The 23,847-nt window shown below is 40.1% G+C and overlaps 2 protein-coding genes across 2 annotated transcripts; one reads left to right on the forward strand and one right to left on the reverse strand.

The window, feature by feature from the left end:
• Positions 1-14,182: 14,182 nt before the first annotated feature.
• Positions 14,183-14,527, reverse strand: LOC138873959 (uncharacterized). Its single transcript, XM_070152454.1, has one exon. It carries the CDS (start codon positions 14,525-14,527, stop codon positions 14,183-14,185), a length of 345 nt encoding a protein of 114 aa, XP_070008555.1.
• A 1,312-nt stretch (positions 14,528-15,839) lies between these two features.
• LOC104246143 (uncharacterized) lies at positions 15,840-23,106 on the forward strand. The gene is made up of 11 exons (XM_009801903.2): positions 15,840-16,359; positions 17,173-17,297; positions 18,282-18,726; positions 18,819-18,934; positions 19,063-19,846; positions 20,009-20,461; positions 20,580-20,768; positions 20,862-21,083; positions 21,626-21,947; positions 22,067-22,256; positions 22,399-23,106. The coding sequence occupies exons 1-11, from the start codon at positions 16,159-16,161 to the stop codon at positions 22,880-22,882; spliced, it is 3,531 nt and encodes a 1,176-aa protein (XP_009800205.1). The 5' UTR covers positions 15,840-16,158; the 3' UTR covers positions 22,883-23,106.
• The last annotated feature ends 741 nt before the right edge of the window (positions 23,107-23,847 follow it).

Below are 23,847 nucleotides of genomic sequence, written 5' to 3' on the forward strand. Positions count from 1 at the left end.
ATAAAAATCGGAGGAACGAGAAAAATGAAATCAAATATGTCTTAGTTTAAATAGGCGCCCACCTGTATAACGAGAGGAATAATTTTCAGTCTTAGTTTAAATAGGCGCCCACCTGTATAACGAGAGGAATAATTTTATGTCTTAGTTTAAATAGGCGCCCACCTGTATAACGAGAGGAATAATTTTTAGTCTTAGTTTAAATAGGCGCCCACCTGTATAACGAGAGGAATATTTTCAGTCTTAGTTTAAATAGGCGCCCACCTGTATAACGAGAGGAATATTTTCAGTCTTAGTTTAAATAGGCGCCCACCTGTATAACGAGAGGAATATTTTCAGTCTTAGTTTAAATAGGCGTCCACCTGTATAACGAGAGGAATACTTTTCAGTCTTAGTTTAAATAGGCGCCCACCTGTATAACGAGAGGAATATTTTTAGTCTTAGTTTAAATAGGCGCCCACCTGTATAACGAGAGGAATAATTTTCAGTCTTAGTTTAAATAGGCGCCCACCTGTATAACGAGAGGAATAATTTTATGTCTTAGTTTAAATAGGCGCCCACCTGTATAACGAGAGGAATAATTTTTAGTCTTAGTTTAAATAGGCGCCCACCTGTATAACGAGAGGAATATTTTCAGTCTTAGTCTAAATAGGCACCCACCTGTATAACGAGAGGAATATTTTCAGTCTTAGTTTAAATAGGCGCTCATCTGTAGAACGAGAGGAATATTTTCAGTCTTAGTTTAAATAGGCGCCCACCTGTATAACGAGAGGAATACTTTTCAGTCTTAGTTTAAATAGGCGCCCACCTATATAACGAGAGGAATACTTTTCAGTCTTAGTTTAAATAGGCGCCCACCTGTATAACGAGAGGAATATTTTCAGTCTTAGTTTAAATAGGCGCCCACCTGTATAACAAGAGGAATACTTTTCAGTCTTAGTTTAAATAGGCGCCCACCTGTATAACGAGAGAAATATTTTCAGTCTTAGTTTAAATAGGCGCCCACCTGTATAACGAGAGGAATACTTTTAAGTCTTAGTTTAAATAGGCGCCCACCTGTATAACGAGAGGAATACTTTTCAGTCTTAGTTTAAATAGGCACCCACCTGTATAACGAGAGGAATAATTTTCAGTCTTAGTTTAAATAGGCGCCCACCTGTATAACGAGAGGAATATTTTCATGTCTTAGTTTAAATAGGCGCCCACCTGTATAACGAGAGGAATATTTTCATGTCTTAAGTTTAATTAGGCGCCCACCTGTATAATGAGAGGAATATTTTTATGTTTAGAATATTGCAGATTTTGAGAGCAGTAACCCCGCCGGAAGGTAGAAGGTTACAACAGGAGTACCCAGCAGAAAACAATAAAAATCCCCAGCACCGGGAAGTAGAAGGTTGCAAACTCAGGCGCATGAATCAAAAGGACGCGTAAGGACGCGTTTTGAAAGAAGCAGCTTGTGAACATTAAATCATGCCCAGCATGGCAAATCTGATGAAGAGAGCCGTACCACCAGAGGAACCACTGAAAAGCTTAATGAAGAAAGCCGTGTCCCCAGCGGACCAAGAAAATGATGAAAACCGGCATTCAGAAAGGCAGAGGACTGGTGTAATCCCCAAGTTCACAAAATAAAAGCATCGGAGGAAAACGCAAGCCGACAAGAAAGCAAGGCGACGAGAACAAGTTGAAGATAAATGAGATCCTATGATCCATAGTCTAGTCTAGCTTCTTGTTTTTTCTTTTGGTACAATGTAATAGGGAGATCGGTAAGCGATAACAGCATACAGCAGCATCTAACAGACACAACAAAAGCGAACGTTACAGTCACACGGTAGTCCCAGCTACCGAAGCTTCCCGAACTACATTGACCTGATTCCTGTTCAGCCCAGGATATGTAGGAAACCTCTGAAGCAAAGGTTCGGTCAAATCTTTTTCAAAAAATGCTTTGCACGGAGTACGCAGATGAGCAAAAATCGCTCACTTTGTCTTTGCACGAAGACCCTTCGTGTCTTCAGGCAAAGAGGGACAGCTGTAAGCACGTGATTTTTGCTTCGCGGAAATTACTCCAAAAAAAAAATATATATATGCATAAGTGTTTCTTGTTATTGATTGATTTTTACTAAATGTTAATTTGTGGGTGTATAAATTTATTTTAATTATTCAAGAGTTTTTGTTTAAATTAAAATGGAAAGGGAAGGAGGACACTCGGTATTGGGCCAGGAGATTAAACAAAAATAGGCCCAAAACGAGTTGGCCCGATGAGCAAAATGGCCCGTCTCCTTAAAGGGGTCCAAACGGCATCGTTCTGTCCCGTCTAAGCTGGGTCGTTGATCTCAAACGGATCAACGGCCAGGATCACACCCCAGATCCGTTAGCATGACCCGGTCCATCCCCCTACCCGGTTTCAACCCACCATCAACCCCCGAACGACGTCGTTCCTCTTCAATGAGTAGATCCTGGCCCTTGATCTCACATGATCCGACGGCCAGGATCTAAACCTCAAAATCATATATAAAGCCCAACTTGGTTACCCCGCCCCCTATCCAAAACACCCCCCGGCTTCATCGTCTCCCTGACCAACCCTAACACCCAAACCCTAGCCGCCACCCCGCCCCTTTGCCTGAAAGCCGGCGGCAACGGTGCCGTTGGCCATGAGTCTAACACCCCTGAACTACCATGACCCCCCCTCTCCAAATCCACACTCAGCTTACCTCGAATCTTTCCCGAACGTCTCGAATCTTCATTCGAAGATCCGAGACCAAACCTAGATCTACACCAAACCACCCTATATTCACCCTAGTCACTCCCCTAACGTCCCTCAGGCCTTAATCAACGTTGGTTCCGGTCAAATGCGAGCAGAACTTGTCGAATCCCAAACCTGAGTTCAAGAACCCTAAAAAACCAAACCTGTTTCGTTTGAGGTAAGTGTCCGATGTAATCGTCTTTTCTTTCCTCTTGTTTAGGTTATGCATATGTTTGTGGATTTGTTTTAGATTATTTTTGATTATTTTCTGTCCATCTTCAAAGACCCTTTTGTTTGGTCGATTTCTTTTCTCAAATGTTAATTGAGTGTTATAAGATGTTTGTTCGCTTCGACTGATGTTGTCGACCAGTTAAGTTTCATAAACTCCGTGTTAAATGCCCCGAGTGTTGAAATAAATTGGTGCCTTGTTTAGTCTGTGTTGTTTGTCGATTAATTGTTACGTATATTAGTTCGTATAGTCGATTTGAGTAACGTCGTCAAATAATTAAGTGTCGTAAAGTTCCATCGTTGTTCGAAAAAATGCCTGAATCACTCATTTGTTCTGTTTTGAGTTTAGTCGATCAGCGATTAGTTAGTATACATTATAACTCACAAAATCGACTCGACACATGTTATCGTTAGTTTCACAGCATCAAATAACAAACAACCTAACTCTTATTGGTTAATTTTGCTGAATGGTCGTTTGTTAGCTGTGGGAGGGGGGATTCGAACTAGTAACTGGCAGATACAATAGAATGAAAGGGTGGGGCAAGACAGCAGTGATCAAGGGTCTGTGGGATAGCTTTGGTTGGGGGAAGAAACTGATTAAGGATTCAGGATTAAAGGAGCTGTCAAGTGTCAATTAAAATACTATTAGCCTAATGACAATGGGGAACAAAACACAAGAGCATGAGAATTAAATGAATACTTTAAACCCATAACTCTTGATTAGAGCAATAGGACAAAGCATGTGGGCTGATTAAGTTTACCAAGAAAAATGCCTCTAGGCATGAGAAGCTAAGGGGTATGGGCAGACTGCAATTTGCAGGATCCAGGCAACTTGACTGTACTGGGTTATCAGCTTATAAATAAGCTATTTCAGAACATAAAAAGGGCTGGACATTTTTTAGTCTTCAGAGAGGTTTTAAGTTGGAAAAACTGAAAGAAAGAAACATAAAGAAATTTCAGAATATTGTAAGCTGAACACTGTCTGAAAAACTGCATAAGAAATCAAGTTGGTCAGGTTGTCTTAGCCAAGTCAGTTGTTCTAGTTGGACTGTTACTATTCCATTAGGATACTCTGATTTTCTCTGCAAGAGTATTGCAGTTCTGGTTTTTTTTCTGTGGGTTTACTACTCTGTTCCTGGGTCTGTCTTGTGGTGCTCGACCACCTGTGGTTTATCGTCACTGAACTGCTGTTGGTTGTTTTTTTGGAGCTGGAGGTTACATTGTTCCTGATTGTTGTTGTTGTTGGTTGTTGACTGCTGTTTACCTGTTGTTGCTATGTTATTGCATATTACTCAGCTGATCATTCTCCTTCTTCTCTTGCTTTTCTATATCAGGTACACCATTAATATACTGTCAATGTAAGCTGAATTTGAAGCATGAATACAGAGCAAGTTGGAAGAGTTGAAGTTATTTTGAACTAGTTTTAAAATGTATTGAAAATAGGTTGTTTGTACGACAATGAGCTTTATCTACTAGAACCATGTAAACTAGTTGTGGTGTAACTGCACTTTTACACATATCGTTTAGTTGGAAAATTCTATGTTGTGTTCATAATCAAAAGAGATTAGTATTACAGTAGATATTCTGTTAAGTTCACATAGTTGTCGAAGAGCATGCTAGATGGCCAAAGGTTATTTCCTTAAACATATGGCAGTTCTTTTAGTTGGTAAGAATATGGTTCGACTGAGGTAAGGTGTACACTGCATGCTAGTTCCTACCCCCCCCCCTTTTGTGTAAAAAAATGCTGAACATATATCGTATAAGTTGAATAGGCCCAGTTGGAACAAGGTTGGCCCAGGCCGAGCTTAACGTTACGCACAGTGGGCCCATGCCCATAATATATAGACGCATGCCCATGTGTGTGGCCATGCTGCCGATTTTGTGAAAGCATTCGAAATCCCGATATAAATAACCTGCAAGCATGTAATTAACTAGGGTTATTTATGCTTTCAATTAGTAGAGACAAACGCGACAAGAAACGTAGCTGCTATAGTATATCCTTTTAAAAATAAAGACGAGATGAGCCTCGACAAATAAAAACGCACAAGCTGCGGGGCCCTCGTTAAATGTATATATCGAAGCATTCAGTTCCAGGGCGGGTCGTTTAGCAAATCTCGCGGCTTTCCCAGAATAATAACGCGATAGTCTCTTTAGGCGCGCCTTTAATAATATTATCTCCTTAAGCTCGGATGCACATTTATGTGACCCAAATCCAAGTCTCAACGAAATCGAAATGTGTCTCTAATCACGGGTACATTGATTGTGACGTGGTCTGAGATGCATTTCCATGACATTGTAAATCCTTTTAATAATGAATGAGACGAGCCTCGACAAACAAAAAATGCACAAGTTGCGGGGCCCTCTAAATGTATATATATTAAAACACTTAGAATTCGGGACAGGCCGTTTAGCGAATTTTACGGCCTTCCCCAAAATAACAATACGCTAGTTGCGTTAGGCACGCCTTTAATAATTTATTTTCCTTAACTCGGGTGCACATTTATGGGACGTAAATCTAAATCTCAACCGAGTCGAGATATGTCAAACAACCACGGGTGCATTGATGTAACGTGGTTCGAGATATGTTTCCACGACGTTGCAATTCTCGTAAAAATAATAACAATAATTATGAAAGCGGTAAAAAGTTAAAATTTGCACATAAGTTCATATTTGTATAAAATCAGATAATCAAGCCGAATATAACAGTTGAGCGACCGTGCTAGAACCACGGAACTCGGGAATGCCTAACACCTTCTCCCGGGTTAACAGAATTCCTTATCCGGATTTCTGGTACGCAGACTGTAATATGGAGTCATTCTTTTCCTCGATTCGGGATTAAAATTGGTGACTTGGGACACCCTAAATCTCCCAAGTGGCGACTCTGAAATAAATAAATAAATCCCGTTTTGATTGTCCTTTAATTGGAAAAAACTCCCTTGCACCCTCGCGGGTGCGTAAAAAGGAGGTGTAACAGGTGGGTTATGCGTCGTACTCTTGCACGAGAGTATGATGCCCATCATAATCTCCCCCTCTGCAGGGATGCGTTGGATCTGCTGGATGACGCACAGGTGAATATCTAACTAAACTTACCTGTTATAGATTAACTTAGTGTTGCGCATACTAACTTTCTGTGTTCTTATTTGATAGTTCATTTGGACGTCGTATAGATATGAGGTGATAGGTACCCTGCCAGCGTATTGCACGTTCGGCTGACATATTTGGAGGGCTTCTGTCCCGCTCATATGCCTCGATATTGTCGAACATCATGCCTCCGAGCGGGTATTTTGCCAGTTTGGCCTGCCGCAACCTATACCGACTCCGCCTGCATGGCATGCTTTACATTATGAGAGGGATGATCGGTCCAGGGCGGACGACACATTTATGGCATGGCTTAACGAGCAGCTTGGTACTTGGGACACGCGAGGGGACTTGACCCCACCTCCGCAACACTTTCCTATTCAACGTTATATGGCATGGTACCGCACTGTTTCCCGACTTTTTATCGGGAACCAGTTCATCAGGCACACGGTCGGTACGTCCCATACGCCGGGAGACATGAGGCCCTGGTATGTTTTATGTTATTATTAATTATATACCTGTAATTTAGTGTCAAATATGTAGTTTATATTTTTTACTTTGTGCAGACGATTGGATTGTATACCGTCTATCAGATGGGGCAGCAGATGCAGAGTTATGTCCACGATCATGTGGCCATGCAGGAGTATAGTCGTCGATTCATGGATATGGCTGCCCAGACATTGCAGCGAGCCTGATCGGATCAGCGTTTGGCACACGATGCTGATTATATGGACCCAATGCAGTACCATCGAGGTCGTGGTATCCCATGAGTTGGTGGTGCCCGACGTGCAGGTGGTGCCGGACGACGTGGTCGTGGGCGGAGAGGAGGTGGTCCCCAGCAAGGGGGCGTTGAGGCTCCTGCTGTTGATATGGCAGGTGGCATGCATGAGACGGACATGCCGTCTTACAGCCTTGGAATTTATCACACTCCAGTGCCATCGCAGGTGACCCCATCGGGTCAATTATTGATCACGGGCTCGGATATTCAAGGAGTGGATTGGGGTAGATACTTCCCAGGCCCGTCCACCACTGTAGAGGATCGACCGACCCGAGATTTTTATAGTGGGCACCGACTGAGTTATGGCTCCACATCACATACGCAGGTATGAATTTATTAATATTGAATTTGAATTTGTTTTAACTGTAACTTATTTATTTTCTTTAACTTTATTAATTTTTTTTTAAGAGTTCATGCGATGCTGCGACAGATGGCTATATTCAGGATCCAGACATGATGATGGTAAGACAATATAAATTATTGTGAATTGTTATGTATTTTCCTATACTAAGTTTCATATTATTATGTAGCCTTCTACTGGAGCTGACAGCACCACAGATACATGTCATCCTACGCCGCATCCAGCTATAAGGAGACGACTTGATGATGATGATCCTGATAGCGTACCCGAACGGGAGGGGATGCGCCTCAGGACAACGGCTGCATTGAGACACACCGGATGCGGGACATAGTGACATTGCCCAAGCAGTTAAACTTAACTTCTACTTTAATTAAAATAAAATTTAGTACAACAAACAAGGAAAACATTACTACAGCACAAACACAAACATAGCAGGCCAACACAATCAAAATACATGAAATATGAAAAATACACTAAACACATACATGGCCTGTTTAGCCCCTGTTGCCATTTATTTTCCGCTCCAACCACTTAAATCGTTCTTGCAGTTGTTCTTTTTCTTCTTCTACATCTTTCAGTTTCGCCTTCACCTCCGCAAGTTCCAATTTATATTTTTTTACGTTCCTTTTGTGCTTCACAATTCCATTGCGTTTTCCATTTTTCTTCTCCCACCTCCTTCAGTTTCGCCCTCAAGTCTGCAATGATTGTATTGCTTTTTTTTTTCTTTTTTTTTTCTCGTTGTCTTAAACACGTATTATAAAGAAACTGTAGTTATTCTCTGTAACATTCCTGATAACATGGTTCATCGACCCATTCCTGAAAATCACAAATAGGTTCGCTGGGAACCTTGTAAAACTGGTTCATACAGTGCCAGTAGCGGCGTCCAACTTTACCACCGTCCCAACAATTTTGCATCAAGCATGCTATTCCACAGTTGCACTTTGGTAGATGAAAAGGTCGAGCCATTTGTGAAATAAATTTGTCTGTAATGTAAAAAAACCTTACTTGTATTGAAATATTTGCTTTTACTAAATTTTGAGCACACAAAATAATTACAATGAGCCCGTTATTTATAGGTGAGAGAAGACACACATAACGTACTATGTAATGGCGCTATATTTTGCGTGTTAAATATCATGATGTTGACAAGACAACTTTATGTCAGCTGGTCAGTTTTTTCAGTTCGGCAAGACAACACACACATAACGTACTATGTAATGACGCTATATTTTGCGTGTTAAATATCATGATGTTGACAAGACAACTTTATGTCAGCTGGTCAGCTTTTTCAGTTCGATAAGACAACACATACATAACGTACTATGTAATGGCGCTATATTTTGCGTGTTAAATATTATGATGTTGACAAGGCAACTTTATGTCAGCTGGTCAGCCTTTTCAGTTCGACAAGACAACACACACATAACGTACTATGTAATGGCGCTATATTTTGCGTGTTAAATATCATGATATTGACAAGACAACTTTATGTCAGCTGGTCAGCATTTTCAGTTCGACAAGACAACAAATACATAACAAATATACGGATAGTTTTATTAAATTAATATTTAAATAGGTAAAATGGAAAAGTACAAATCATAGTTAACAAAAATAATTTTATTTCATAAATCTTGCAACATAGACATAACAACTAATTATTACAACATAAACTCATGGGTAGTTAGGTACACTTGAAGAACACCCACTACGAGCTTGATTAGTTTTGCCACCCAAACCAGCTGAAGGACATTTACGACGGTCGTGTCCTGTTTGCGAGCATATACCACATTTGCGCGCATAAACAATGTCACTAACATCCATTTGGTTCTGTATACGCGTTCTCTTCTGCACCTGTCTTTTATGCAAATAGGACTTGTTACACACCATTTTAAATGGTTCCGGAGGCCAATAATGCTCAGCACCCACTGGCTGCAACTGACCAGTATATGTGTTTAGGTACTTGGAAACACTATATTGTTGATCAACATAGTTGGTCTCCGCATAACCAACATGTTGAAAACACTTGATGGCATGTGAGCAAGGCATGTGGTAAATAGACCATTTCCCATAGGAGCATAACCTTGCAGATTCATTTACAGTATGTACATTATTACCTCGATTATTATGGATAGCGGTGCGAACTTCAAAAACACCTCTTTCGTTATCATACAACAAAAATGAATGCCAATGTGCTCGTCGTCTGTATTTCTCAAATCTCTTCATAGGCACTGACATAAATTCAACACCCCTCTTCATCAATTTCGTTGCAGCTGCAGACCGTTCAACTAACCTCTCCGCCATCTGCTTGAACGACATCCGCACCATGGCTGTGACGGAAAATCCTCTTGCTGACTTTAATAACCCGTTGAAGGACTCTGACACATTTGTAGTAAGAATTCCCCATCGTCTGCCACCATCCGCATGCAACGTCCACTTTTCAGGGTCATGTCACATTAACCAACGATAGGCTGCCTCGTCTTCTTGCCTGATAGAATCCATATGCCTCCGGAATTTATGTTGTTGGTGGTCTGTTGCTGCCATCCACATCAAATCATGTAGATCCTTGTTGGGATGTGCCTTCTGGAAATTGGCCTTAAAGTGCCTCACACAGTAACGGTGGTATGCATAAGGTTCTTGCCATGCAGGCAAGTTCTCCACAGAACTTAATATACCACCGTGCCGATCAGATATTAGACAAATACCTGAACGTTGTTTGACAACGTGCTCTTTCAGGTGGTTCAAAAACATCGTCCATGTCTCTGTGCTTTCATTGGCACAAACAGCAAAAGCTATAGGAAATATTTGTCCATTAGCACCACTGCCACGGCTATCAATAGCTTGATATCGTACTTTCCATAGACATGAGTTCCGTCTATGGATATTACGGGCCGACAATGCAAAAACCCATCAATTACTGGCTTAAACGCCCAGAACACGTAATTAAATATGTATTCTGGTGTTCCCGGACTCTGCTCAAGCTTCCATTCAACAACTGTCCCGGGGTTAAAGTGCTGCAGTGCGGCCATGTACTTTGGCACAGATGCAAATGACTTATCCCAATTACCGTAGACAATTTCAAATGCTCGTTTGCGCCCGAGAAATGCCTTTCTTTTCGTAATGGTATGGCCATATTCCTGGTGGACTGATGTAATGCACTCTTTGATTGTATACCTTATGGATGCTTCGAGGTGCGGAATAAGTACAAGAGATATCAAGTCAATATCCAAGTTGAAGTGATTACCGTTGAATGTGTCCATTTCGCATGTGTGGGTGGGAATATATTTACCCACTTTCCACATACTTGTCTTCTTTTTGGTCGCACGCAACATCCAATTACATGGCCAAAACCACCTGCGGCAAACAACCTTGTATACTATCGGACTTGACTCCCATACCTGCATCTCACGACACTCTTTTACGTTGTGCATTTTACAAGCCCTGCTTAAGCGTGCTTTATCAGGAAAAAGCATCCCCTTTGCAAGCACCGTTGGTCTAGACTCATCCCACATTGCTGTCCGGATTTCATCAAAATCCCTTGTGAGAGCTTCCACATTCGGCACGGTTGGCAAGTTATCAATGTAAGGAATCTCCCTTGAATGAAACAGCACTTCGGACTCGTACACTCTTCGTCTAGGTGAGTCTCTCTTCAAATCAGGTCCTTCCTCCTCATCCTGTTCATCACCATCCTCACGAAAAAGAGTGTCTCGTCTCCGGATTCATCGGCATTGTTATCGTAATCACTGTTCTGTTCTCTGTGCATCTGCCAGATCCCGGTGTAATACGTCATTTTCCGTCAATTGAGTGAGTACAGGTGGTTCAACTTGCTCGTTTTCACTGCACAACCAACAAAAATATTAGCTACTGAATTAATAAATGATATCCATATGGTTTTATATCACTTCACTTACAAGTCGTAATGTGATGAAATTCCATGATGGACGTTTTCAATTAGGTGATGACTACCGGATGGGCCACTTGTAAAATTCATATCCGGCCGGTACCCCCTATTAAATATATGAGCGTTAATACAAATTCAAGTACGCCAAAAATATACATAATTAACACAAATGAAAATTAAAGCTTACCACTCGTCTAGTGAATTATGGAAAGCAGGGTATAAATTATTTTCTCGTTGCTCATTCGTCGCCGGTGATAAGTTTAAATCAATGAAAACTCTTTCATCCGGAACCTGTCCGGCAAAAACTGCTCCAGAATAACCACCCGATGACTGAGGGTTATCTCTGCTACGCACAACCTCATTTTTGGGAACGTCTTCGACCTTCACGTACATCTCCAACATTGTGATTACAAGAAATTCCCGACATTCATCCGGAGTCCTCAAAAAATCACTCAAAGTTTCATCATCGCCGATGTTAAACTCCGAGTAAAAAACAACCCCTTGCGGAGTGACGGAATACGGATATCTTCCGGTTACTTTAACTATAACTGAACTTTTTCTCACACTCAGTTTTTTGCATAATAACGATATCAATTTATCGTACTCTATTGTAAGTGGCAATTTAACATGACATTGAGCAGGTAAACTGTAGCCCACAGAATTATTCTCCATCACAACCTCACCCCCCAATATAATGAAACTCTTATTCTACGCTCTTCAGACATAATGAAAAACTGTTGGAGAATTTAAGAACAATAAACGTTTCAACAAGAGTTAACAAATTTTTTTGGATGAATTTCTATATAATCCTAACCTCTTTATATAGGAAATGGCTAGCCGTTTTTTTTAATATGTATAGCGCCAAAAACGTTGGCACTATACGCTTCTGAATTATTGAAGTCCGAAATTATTGGTGGGGCCAGGAAAATCTATTATAGCGCCACAATACCTAGCGTTATACATTAACAGTAACAGAACCGTTAATGTATAACGCCAGGTATTGTGGCGCTATACCTGTAAATGTCAGCTGTTGCAGTATAGCGCCACAATACCTGGCGCTATACATTAACGGTTCCGTTACTGTTAATGTATAGCGCCAGGTATTGTGGCGCTATATATAAAAATGTAACTTTTTTTTACCACCTAGTTGTGTAGTTTGAGTAAAAAAAATTACATTTTGGTTCCGGACTCCCCTTTCTATTGTCGAGAAACATGTAATGAAAAAAAATAGTTCGGTACACAAGGTATCCTACATTCACACAAAATATGGGAAGAATCGTACCTATGGGTGTGATATAAACAACCTACTTTAATGCAAGTATTAGTATCTGCTTAACGCTACTCTATACATTTAATTTTTGTTGTAACTACTCACTTAACTTGACTCTCGATAAATCAACTATAATTAATAGTAGTAATGTTGGGGATAGGAGAGCAATTGTGTGACTCAAAAATATTGAGACATAGAAAGGAAGTTTTAAACCAACAAACAACACTCTCAATACCTAACAAATTGAGGCCAATTAAGATGAATCATCATCTTTATTTGTTCATATCGCTTATTTATTTTAATTTCCCTACATATTCTAATGAGATATAAATCTATAACCAGACTTTAACATCATATCAAAAACTGGATTATATCAACATACTGAAAATTCGATGCAGAGGTAAATCTATGGCCGAAAAGTGACAGGTAGTGCTCAAATTCCAAAGTACAAATCCGTTAGATATTATTTTCAATTTATTAAATTAAAAAATCGTCCAAGATAAAAAACGCTATTTTATATACGGTGATATTTGACTAAATATCAACTTTTATCCCAAATATATATCCAGTCATTAATTATTAAGTAGTTCTAAATATAAAAGATTTTATTTATTTGAAACGGATGAAAAGAGTGTCACACTCACATCAAATACGAAATACTAGGAGTAATCAGTAGGGGTGTACAAAAGAAACCGACAAACCGCACCAACCCGATAATTCGAGTCACCAACAACAATAACAACAACGGCCCAGTGTAATCTTACTTGTGGGGTCTGGGGAGAGTAGTATGTACGCAGACCCTCACCTCAAGAAGACGACAAGAGACGATATATTAATATTATCAATAGAATCATAATAGAATAACAGCGATATAAAAAAACACGAAATAGATGGAAAGTACACAATAACCAGTAGGTAAAGACCGACATCAGTAGAAACCACTAATATTCTAAAACTAAAACCTAACTGGCAAGTCTCACTCTGATGCGCCGAAGAAATATTCACAACTACCTCATAACCTACAACTTTAATGTTCGACCTCCACAATTCCCTGTCAAGGGTCATGTCCTCAGTAATCCTAAGTCGTGCCATGTCCTGCCTGATCACCTCTCCCCAATACTTGTTGGGTCGTCTTATACCTCTCCTCGTGCCCACCACAGCTAGTAGCTCACATCTACTCACCGGAGCATCAGTGCTCCTCCTCTGAATGTGCCTAAACCATCTGAGTCTTGCTTCCCTCATCTTGTCCTCCACGGGGGTTACGCTCACCTTCTCCCGAATAGCTTCATTCCTAATCTTATCCATCTTAGTATGCCCGCACATCCACCTCAACATCTTCATCTTTGCTACTTTCATCTTTTGGATATGTGAGTTCTTAACCGGCCAACACTCGGTCCCGTACAACATGACAGGCCTAACCACTGCTTTATAAAACTTACCTTTTAGTATTGGTGGCACTTTCTTGTCACACAGGACTCCCGACGCTAACCTCCACTTCATCCACTCCACCCCTATACGGTGTATGACATCCTCATCGATCTCCCCAATCCCCTGAATAACCGACCCAAGGTACTTGAAACTACTCCTCTTGGGAATGACTTGGGAGTCGAGCCTCACGTCCACCCCCGCTTCCGTCTGCTCGACGCTGAACTTGCACTCTAGGTATTCCGTCTTAGTCCTGCTCAACTTGAAACCCTTAGACTCAAGGGTCTGTCTCCAAACCTCTAGCCTCTCGTTGACGCCGCCTCGCGTCTCATCAATCAGAACTATGTCATCAACAAATAACATACACCATGGCACCTTCCCTTGAATATGATGAGTCAGTGCATCCATCACCAGGGTAAATAGGAATGGGCTGAGCGCACACCCTTGGTGCAACCCCATAACAACCGAAAATGATCGGAATCGCCTCCTACTGTCTTAACTGTAGTCTTAACTCCATCATACATGTCTTTGATCACCTTAATGTAGGCAATCAGCACCCCTTTCGCCTCCAAGCAGCTCCATAGAACCTCCTTAGGAACCTTGTCGTACGCTTTCTCCAGATCAATAAATATCACCTGGAGATCTTTCTTCCTATCCCTGTACTGTTCCACCGTCCTCCTAATAAGGTGGATAGCTTCTGTGGTAGAATGCCCCGGCATGAACCTGAACTGGTTGTCTGAAATAAACACCATCCTTCGCACTCTAATTTCTATCATTTTTTTCCAAATTTTCATGGTATGACTCAATAATTTGGTACCCCTATAATTATTACAACTCTAGATATCACCTCTGTTCTTGTACAACGGGACCATTGTACTCCACCTCCACTCATCTGGTATTCTATTTGTCTTGAATATAACATTAAATAACCCAGTTAACCATTCCAAGCCTGCTCTACCCACGCACCTCCAAAGTTCAACCGAAATTTCGTCTGGCCCGGTAGCTCTGTCCCTACTCATCTTACACATTGCCTCTGTTACTTCCTCGACCTCAATATGCCTATAACTAAAGTCATGGAGATTGTCAGCATTTCCCAATTCACCTAGCACATATCCTGATCCCCTTCTTCATTTAGAAGTTTATGAAAGTAGGTCTGTCACCTCCTCTTAATCTGGTTATCCCCCATCAAAACTCTGTCGTTCTCGTCTTTGATGCACCTCACTTGGTCCAGATCCCTAGTCCTCCTCTCTCTCGCCTTAGCTAGTCGGAATAACTTCTTCTCCCCGCCTTTATCCCCCAGTTCCTCGTACAGGTGAGCAAAAGCCGCTATCTTTGCCTCCGTGACTGTCAGCTTCACCTCCTTCCTAGCTACCTTACACCTCTCTATGTTCATCCTCCTTTCCTCCCTGCTAGTGCTCCCTACTAACTGACTTAGTACTTTTAGATTACTTTTATTTTTATTATGACTTTTTAATTAGCAATATTTATATTACATAATTTTATTGTCTTTAGTGTTGAATATTTTAGGATAATGCCATGACATCTAATATTTTGTATTATTTTCTTGAAAAATACTTTATATAGTTGTATCTTACCAGAATTAAAGAAATAATTTAAGCACAATTTATATGTTTTGTTCAACGAAGATTTTACCGAAAAAAATGCGAAAAATCCGAATAACCCGAAAACCCGAGAAAAATCGAGAGTGAAAAATCCAAGTTTTATTGGTTTAGTTTGGTCTTTAGATTTAATAACCCAACACAATTAATTAGTTTGATAATTATAAAATCCGAATCAATCCGACCTATGTAGACCCTAGTAATTAGTATTGAGGAAATTTTTAAGCCTAAGCACTGACGTAATTACGACAACGTTCAAAAAGGAGGAACTAGGGTTAAAAACGTAAAAGACTTAACAAAGAAAACTTCAAGTAGGAGTACCGTTGAGAGGCAAAATAATGACGTGGCAGCCTTCTGGATAAGAAACCCACTCATATTCCAACACGCTTTTTCTTCATTTTGCACGCACTTGGTACATTTACACAAAAGCAATTCAATTCTCTTCATCATTTTTTTTTATAAATAAAAAAAGCAAACACCAAAAAGCTCTCAAACAGTATATACAAAAAAGAAAAATCTCTCTCTCTCTCTCGCTCTCTCTATTCGTTTCTCTTCACAAATCATCGCGACTTTTCTCGAAGTTCAAATTCCAATTTCTCTTATAAGAGTTTTAAATTAAACATCCATATATTTTCGAATTAAAACGTTGTAATAGACATATCCATATCCGTAGATCGAAAGCTGAAGTTGTAAAGAGTGATTTGATCGTTTGTTTTGGAGTAATTTTTCCTTTTTGTAATTCTTGGGATATATATTATAGGACTATGGAAGTGGAGTCGCCGGAAAGAGGGAAGATAGGTGGAATAGCGATGGAAATTCCGGCGAGTGACGGAGCAACGTTGTTGTCGCCGCCGAGGATTCCACCTAGGATTCTTCAAAAGCTGTCGGAGCCTAAGCCTAAAACTTCTCCTTCTACTGCTGAAGAAATTGACGCTAAGCTACGTGGCGCCGATCTTCGTCGACAGGTCCTTTTAACTTTTTCCGATAAGCTGTACACAGTCGATAATCATTATTTTCCTTCTATTTTTAGGAGTTACACGGAATTAGTTAACTGATTCTTTAATTTAATTTTGAATATGTTGATTTCTAACTTGTAGGATCAGTTTTCTCCCAAGTCCTGGTTTTTGATTTAAGTATTTACTTTCTTTCCTAAATAATAATAAAAAAAAATTCAGTGGAAAGCTTCGCCTTTATAGTAATTTATCTCGTCTGTAAGGTTGTTTGTTGAGTTAGGTAAGGGTGTGCGATTCTTTCCTTTATGTTACAGTTCTTGTTAGGTCTTTGAAAAAAAGACCATTTATTTTGAAATACAATCAGCAAAATGAACACTCAATCCCGAATTTCTTGAGATAGATAAAGTATTAAACCATTGATAAGAAATATGTGTATTTTTTCTTTAATATGCAGTATTAATCATAGTTCACTGTTACCTTGATATTTTACTGCATGGATTTTAGTAAGTACTTTTTTGTTTTAGAATCTGTTTCCTGTTTGTCCCTTTTCATTTTTTGGTGTATGATATTTTAACAACTTTTCTGGATGAAGAATTTATTTTAACAACTTTTCTTAGTTAACCACATGTTAATTCCTGCTTAATTTTCTTAATTGTTGTGGTCCTAACTCCTAAAGGGCTTTTCATTAGCAGGAAGCATAAAGATGAAAACGTTACATGATAATTTTCTGTCATGCTTTCTTTTTAGGATAATCCTGTCATATTATGTCATGCTTCGTTTTTTGGATAATCCTGTCACTAAAACTTGCAATTTGGTATCAAGCAGAAATTCTATGAGTATCTGTCAAGCAAAGCCAGACCGAAGCCCAGAAGCCCCTCACAGACTCCAACTCATGGAGAAGATCTTGGACAGCGTCTTGAGGCTAAACTTCAGGCTGCCGAGGAGAAAAGGCAAATATCTTATTTCATATAGTTTTGTCCCTGAATCTAAACTTTTCATTTATTATTTGTTCTGAGCAGTTTTCTACTGAAATCCTATGGTACATATTTGTGCATGTAAGCAGCTTTATTTTTTAATCACGCCTTTCTACAGAGTAATTGTGTCATTTGGCAACGCTAGGGGGTTTTCTTTGAAAAATATAAAATGTTTTGCCATGTGATTCATCATAATTATGTAGAGCACTCTAAGTTAGTATTACACTGCTAGTCTTTTTAGGTTTCTCTGTAGGCCTTTTTCAGTTTGTCATTATAGCATTTTATGGGGCGGGTCCTGACATGTAACAGAATTATGTTCTCTTTGTTTGCCCGTGGTTCAAAGTAGTACTCCCATCATTTTTCGGACTTCCTTTGTTAATCACTATCGGATGTGACTACTTGAGCTTTGTCTTTTCTGTTAAAGAAGATTTCCTTGAGCTGGTTTATTGTATCTCCATTTGTACTTATAACTACTACTTTTAAGCAAGCTATTTTAGTCAAAATATCTTGTGTGCTGGCGTACATATACATCGGAATCTGGGGAATCCTCTATTGTGTGTTTCTGGGTTCAAATACGTATACTAGTGCATTTTATATCAATATGGTCTGAATTGAAGATTCTTCCAGAGGGAAACACAAACACATCCCATACTCCTCAAGTACACTTGCCTAAAGAAAAGCAAAAAAGAGAAATGAAAAGCAAAAACAGGGGAAATACTACTTTGATATGATGTGTGCACATAATCTCTTTTCTTTACCTGATTAATGCAGCTTGTAGAGTTAAAGAACAGATTGACTTCGTGCAACTATCCGAATGATTGTGCATGCCATGCTGCTAGATATTGATCTTGTACAAGATAATGAGTAAAATGACTATTGTGTATTTATGTCTAGTAGGTTGTGCTGTGTGATTGTGCAAGCCATCCTGTTATTCGAATTCTAAGTTCTTTTTATATGCAGGATGAGCATTCTAGCGAAGGCTAAGTTGCGGCTTGCAAAATTAGATGAGTTGAGGCAGGCAGCTAAAACTGGAGCAGAAATGCGCTTCAGACAGGAACGAGCTGAACTGGGTACAAAGGTGGAGTTGCGTGTTCAGCAGGCTGAGGTAAATAGGATGCTGCTCCTAAAAGCTAATCGCCAAAGGAGGGCCACACTGAGGGAGAGGACATCTCAATCATTACTACGTCGAATGGCTCGTGAGAGCAAGTACAAAGAGCGGGTGCGTGCTGCAATTTATCAGAAGCGTGCAGCTGCTGAGAAGAAGAGGATGGGATTGCTGGAAGCCGAAAAGAGGAGGGCATGTGCTAGAGTCATGCAGGCGCGGACTGTTGCGAAGTCTGTTTCTCATCAGGAAGAGGTCAAAAGAAGAGAAATGAAGATTAAAATAGAAGACAAACTACAAAGGGTAACAACATATGCATTTGATTCAAGTCAAATAAATTTTGATGATGGCGTCCTATGCATAATGTGTGACACTATTTCTGTCGCAATGAACAGGCAAAGAGACAAAGAGCAGAATACTTGATGCAGAGAGGAAAATCACCAAATTCTTTTCATGGCAGTTATGACAAGATTCATGACCAGGCTGACCTTCTTTCAAGGAAATTAGCAAGGTATGGGAAGCAGCAAACCCTCTTTCGTCACACATCTTTGTCTTAATATAAGTGAGCTCATTTTCCTGGTTGCATGAAATTACTGTCAGTAAATGAGATATGCGGATCTTATAAGTGTTCTTTTGCAGGTGTTGGAAGCAGTTCCTTACACGTGGAAAGACGACCTTCCATCTTGCAAAAGCTTATAATATGCTGAGTATTAATGAGAGATCAGCTAAGTTAATGCCATTTGAGCAGTTAGCAATGATGATTGAATCGTTTGGTACACTACAGACAGCTAAAGGTTTGCTCGATAGGCTTGAGCTTCGCTTTAAATTGTTGCGTGATGTTAACAGTGCTGCAAGTACTTTTGGTTGGGGGGACATTGATCATCTTCTTAAACGAGTAGCTTCGCCAAAAAGGAAGGTTACACCAAGGAGATCTCTCCGCATTGGTGGTGTAAAAAAAACAGTATCTAACTCACCAGCAGCCAGAGCTCCACTTAAGTTGTCGAGATATCCTGTTCGAATTGTGCTGTGTGCATATATGGTTCTAGGTCACCCTGATGCTGTGTTCAGTGGTAAAGGCGAGCGTGAGATTGCCCTGGCCAAATCGGCTGAAAAATTTGTCAGAGAGTTTGAACTACTGGTTAGGATAATTTTAAATGGCCCCACACAGACTTCTGATGGGCATTCTGATTGCGGTTTGGCAAGCCGCAAGACCTTCAAGTCACAACTCGCAGAGTTTGATTCAGCATGGTGCTCTTACTTGAATAGCTTTGTGGTGTGGAAGGTTAAAGATGCCCAGTCTTTAGAGGAGGATTTGGTTAGAGCTGCTTGCCAGCTTGAACTTTCTATGATTCAAAAATGCCGGATAACTCCTGAAGGCGATAGTGTTGCTCTTACTCATGATCTGAAGGCTATCCAGAAACAGGTTTTACCCCTAGCTTTTCTTTTTTCCTTGGTAGCACGGAAAAGTAGTTGTTATTTCAATACTTTTAGATTCTTAAGTTTGGATCAGAGAACATTGCTTCCATAAAAAATTATTCATTCTTATCGAGCTAAGTTTTTGAGACTTATGATTTCTGTCATGTAGGTGACCGAAGATCAGAGACTTCTCAGAGAAAAGGTGCTTAATATTAGCGGAGATGCTGGTATTGAACGGATGGATAATGCGATTTCTGACACACGAAGCAAATACTTCGAAGCTAAAGAAAATGGGAGTCCTCTGAGCTCTCCAATTCTGCATTCAATATCTCCAACCCCAACTGCTCTCCCAAGTGCCTCTTCTCCTCTTGGTGGTACAAGTAAAGGAGAGAATTTGCTTGAGGTGAGGGATCAGAAGCCAAACCGTGTGGTGCGCTCCTTATTTAGGGATGAACCACATCCAAAAGTTGGTTCTTCAGCCAAAAACAGCATGCAGGCATCCCGTAGTGACGAGGGATTGGAAATGGAGAATGAATTAATTGTGAATGAGAGTCTTCATGGGCAGCATCTTGATTTTGCTGAGTCTCCAAAAGTTGCTGATAAATATTATAGTAGTATTGAGGTAGGTTCATTTCTTACATCTTGATTTACTAAACCCGGAGCACAGTTTGGCTAGGCTCCTGAAACTAGAAGAGACTTTAGAAATTTTAGTTGATTCTTCTGGTCTGATGACCTTACAGGACAAAGTTAGAGAGACAATGGAGAAGGCTTTCTGGGATAGTGTCATGGAATCCATGAGAAAGGATGAACCTGGATACAACCGTGTTGTTGATCTGATGAGAGAAGCAAGAGATGTACTTTGTAGCTTGGCTCCTCAGAGCTGGAGACAAGAGATCAATGAAGTGATAGATATAGACATTCTCTCTCAGGTATCTGGTCATTAAGTTCATATCTCTGATTCTTTCACCTTATGATATTAGAAGGCTTTTTTATCTGTCTATTAATTTGCCTTCCTTTTTTAGTTGTTGATCTCAGGCAAACTGGATATGGATTATCTGCAAAAGATCATGGATTTCGCATTAGTCACTTTGCAGAAACTTTCCTCTCCTGCTAAAGAGGATGAGCTAAAAGCAAATTGTCAAAAGTTGTTTAGAGAAATAGCTGATATATGTCAGGATGGGGCAGGGAATTCATTTATCCTGGCACTAGTTAGGGGTTTGCGTTTTATACTGGAAGAGATACAGGTAAAAATCTTTCGTTATATCTTTCATTTGTTCCATGGTTTAACACATCACAACTATAGACTTCGGTCAACGAACTTTGTGGATAACTGCTAGATGAGTATTTCTGTTGTGTCAAAGTAGAAGACTTTACTTCCACTTAGATGATCAGGGACTGATACTGATAGTATAAACATATAATGAACTTTTTGTTTTCTTGGGATCTCTCTCACTTCCCCCCTCTCTCTCTCTCTTTCTATGCTGTAGAATGGGTGCATAAATCTGTAAGATAATAAAAGTGGCATTTGTAATAGTCTAGATAAGTACCTACTGCACATTCCAAAAGAGTTCTTTAGTGAGAGTATATTCTGTTCTTATACAGAGTGTTGTCCCACTGTCACAGTGTGTGGTGCTTGAATTCATCTTGAAAGATTCTGTGGGGTTATCGCTTTCCAATGATTCTCCTGTCATAATTGTTGTATGTCTTTGAGGATGATTGTGCTTACGCCTTACAGTTCTGCCATCTCTGTATTTTCTTAACCTGACATTCCTCCTCTTCTTTGCAGCTACTCAAACAAGAAATAAGCAAGGCAAAGATTAGAATGTTGGAACCAATTCTCAAGGGACCTGCAGCTTTTGATTATTTAAAGAAAGCTTTCACCAAGCGTTATGGTCTTCCTTCTGTGGCTATGACCGCCTTACCCTTAACACGGCAGTGGCTTTTATCTGTCAAAGATTCCATGGACCAGGAATGGGATGAACACAAGGAGGCTCAATCAGGGCTAACAAGTGGACAGGATCGTTTCCTTCCTTCTGCCACCCTTAGAACTGGAGGAAGCTTTTCAGTTAAAACGTATAAAAACCATGCTTCACCTTTGGCCTCTACAGGTTGGTTACCTCAGAGTTGGCCCTTCCTTTTACCCCTTCAAATTCATGGAATTTGGAGCATTAACATGCCTAAACTGCCTGTTTTCTTTTCCTAACTAGTGTCTGTCTTTTCTTTTCAGAAGCTATAGATGAATGCCAAGAATGCACGGGGGACAAGGTTGATATATTGGTGAGGCTGGGTTTGTTAAAGTTGGTAAATGCAGTATCTGGTCTGACACAAGAAGGGTTGCCTGAAACTATGCATCTGAACTTCTTTAGACTAAGGGTTATTCAGGCAAAAATCCAAAAGATCATAGTAATAGCTACCAGGTAAATCTTATCTCCACTTCATTCTCCTCCCCCACCCTCAGCAACAGTTGAAAGAGGCCGTGAGATACAAAAAATGCTCTTGTTTTTTGGATATCTGTTATTTAACGTTTGATGATTTACTTCTTGACTTGACTATGTGCAGCATTCTAGTCCAAAGGCAGGTCCTTCTGAGTATGCAAATGGTATCGAGTGCAGTAGATATGGATAAAATTGTTCAGGGAAGTGTCAAAGCGCTTTCTGAGCTCTTCGACTCCAACAGTGATGCTGGGATTCAAGAGATTATAGAGACGCTTGGCAAACCTTTAGAGCATGGCAACTATGGTGCTGATGTGATGAAGCTTCAACAGATCAAGGAGATCATGGCAAGGATGTTATCCAAGAGCCTGCAAGCTGGGGATGCTATTTTTGTACGCATATCTGGGGCAATATATTTAGCTGGAAGAGGAGTTGTACTTGGGGGAACCAGAAGACAGGGAAGAGAATTGGCTGAAATGGCTCTGCAGCAGGTGGGAGCAACTGCTCTAATTGATGAGGTTGTGGAAGCTGCCTCTGTATTGATTGTGGCAACGCGTGTGACAGTGAATGTTCATGGTCCTTGGTATGCACAGTTGGTAGATAATATGTGAAGGTATTTTACATTCTTTTGTACATATCAGGGCATGTAGTTACTACTGTATCTCATCTAGTTGTGAAGCTAATAGTTACCCTAGATTGAAGGTAATTGTTACTGTAGTGAGGTGAATGGAAACCTAGAGAATGTAGATATTTGCTGAAATAAGGCAACTGAAACGCTTGCTTGTATATAACATTTCAAGTTTGACAAATAATTTGAATGCAAATGGGAACAAAAGACCTGTACTGTACTGGGCTAGGAGAGCCTAAAACAGAGCTCTATTACCTATGCAAATGGAGTTTTGCTGTTTGCGCCCACACACACTGTTGTTAAGTCAGTAATTTATTTTTCCATTCCTTTGGAAGTTCTTATGTGGTGTTCTCTCACTGCTGCGAAGATTGCATTTGGAATGATCCATTCCACCCTGCTTCTCGTGTGGCACCTACTTCAACTTTACATAAAGATAAAATGCTGTACTATCCCGTACGTTTGTACGGTGATCGGAAGGTACTTCATGCCGTCGAGGTGTGCATAAGTTGACATTGAGACTGTCACTATAAGAGAAGAAAAAAAGGTTAGCAGTTGTAACCTGAGAAGGCCCTAGAAAGAGAACTAAAGAGACCTTGCAAGGTATTCCCCTTTTCCCCTGGAAGAAAGAAATTTGCAATAGAGTGTTTGCAACAAAAAAAAATAAAATTGCAATCATAAAAAATGATTTTATTGATAAACAATTGTAGGTTACAACTTTGCTATCCCGTGATTCTTTACTCCGATTTATTCTACTTGATTCGAGGGCTTTAGCGGTATATTTCTCAAAAGTAGGACTTTAAGTAAGATATATTTGACATGTCTTTGATCTCTTAATGAATATTCCAAGAGTTTCATGAAATTTTGGAGATCTCATATTTGATCTATTTGCGCATATTTCGAGAGTTTATGGAATTGCTGAGATCCTCTTTGAAGGACATATGTAGCCTT

The sequence above is a fragment of the Nicotiana sylvestris genome, chromosome 1 (genome assembly GCF_000393655.2).
Source record: "Nicotiana sylvestris chromosome 1, ASM39365v2, whole genome shotgun sequence".
Classification (NCBI taxonomy): domain Eukaryota; kingdom Viridiplantae; phylum Streptophyta; class Magnoliopsida; order Solanales; family Solanaceae; genus Nicotiana; species Nicotiana sylvestris.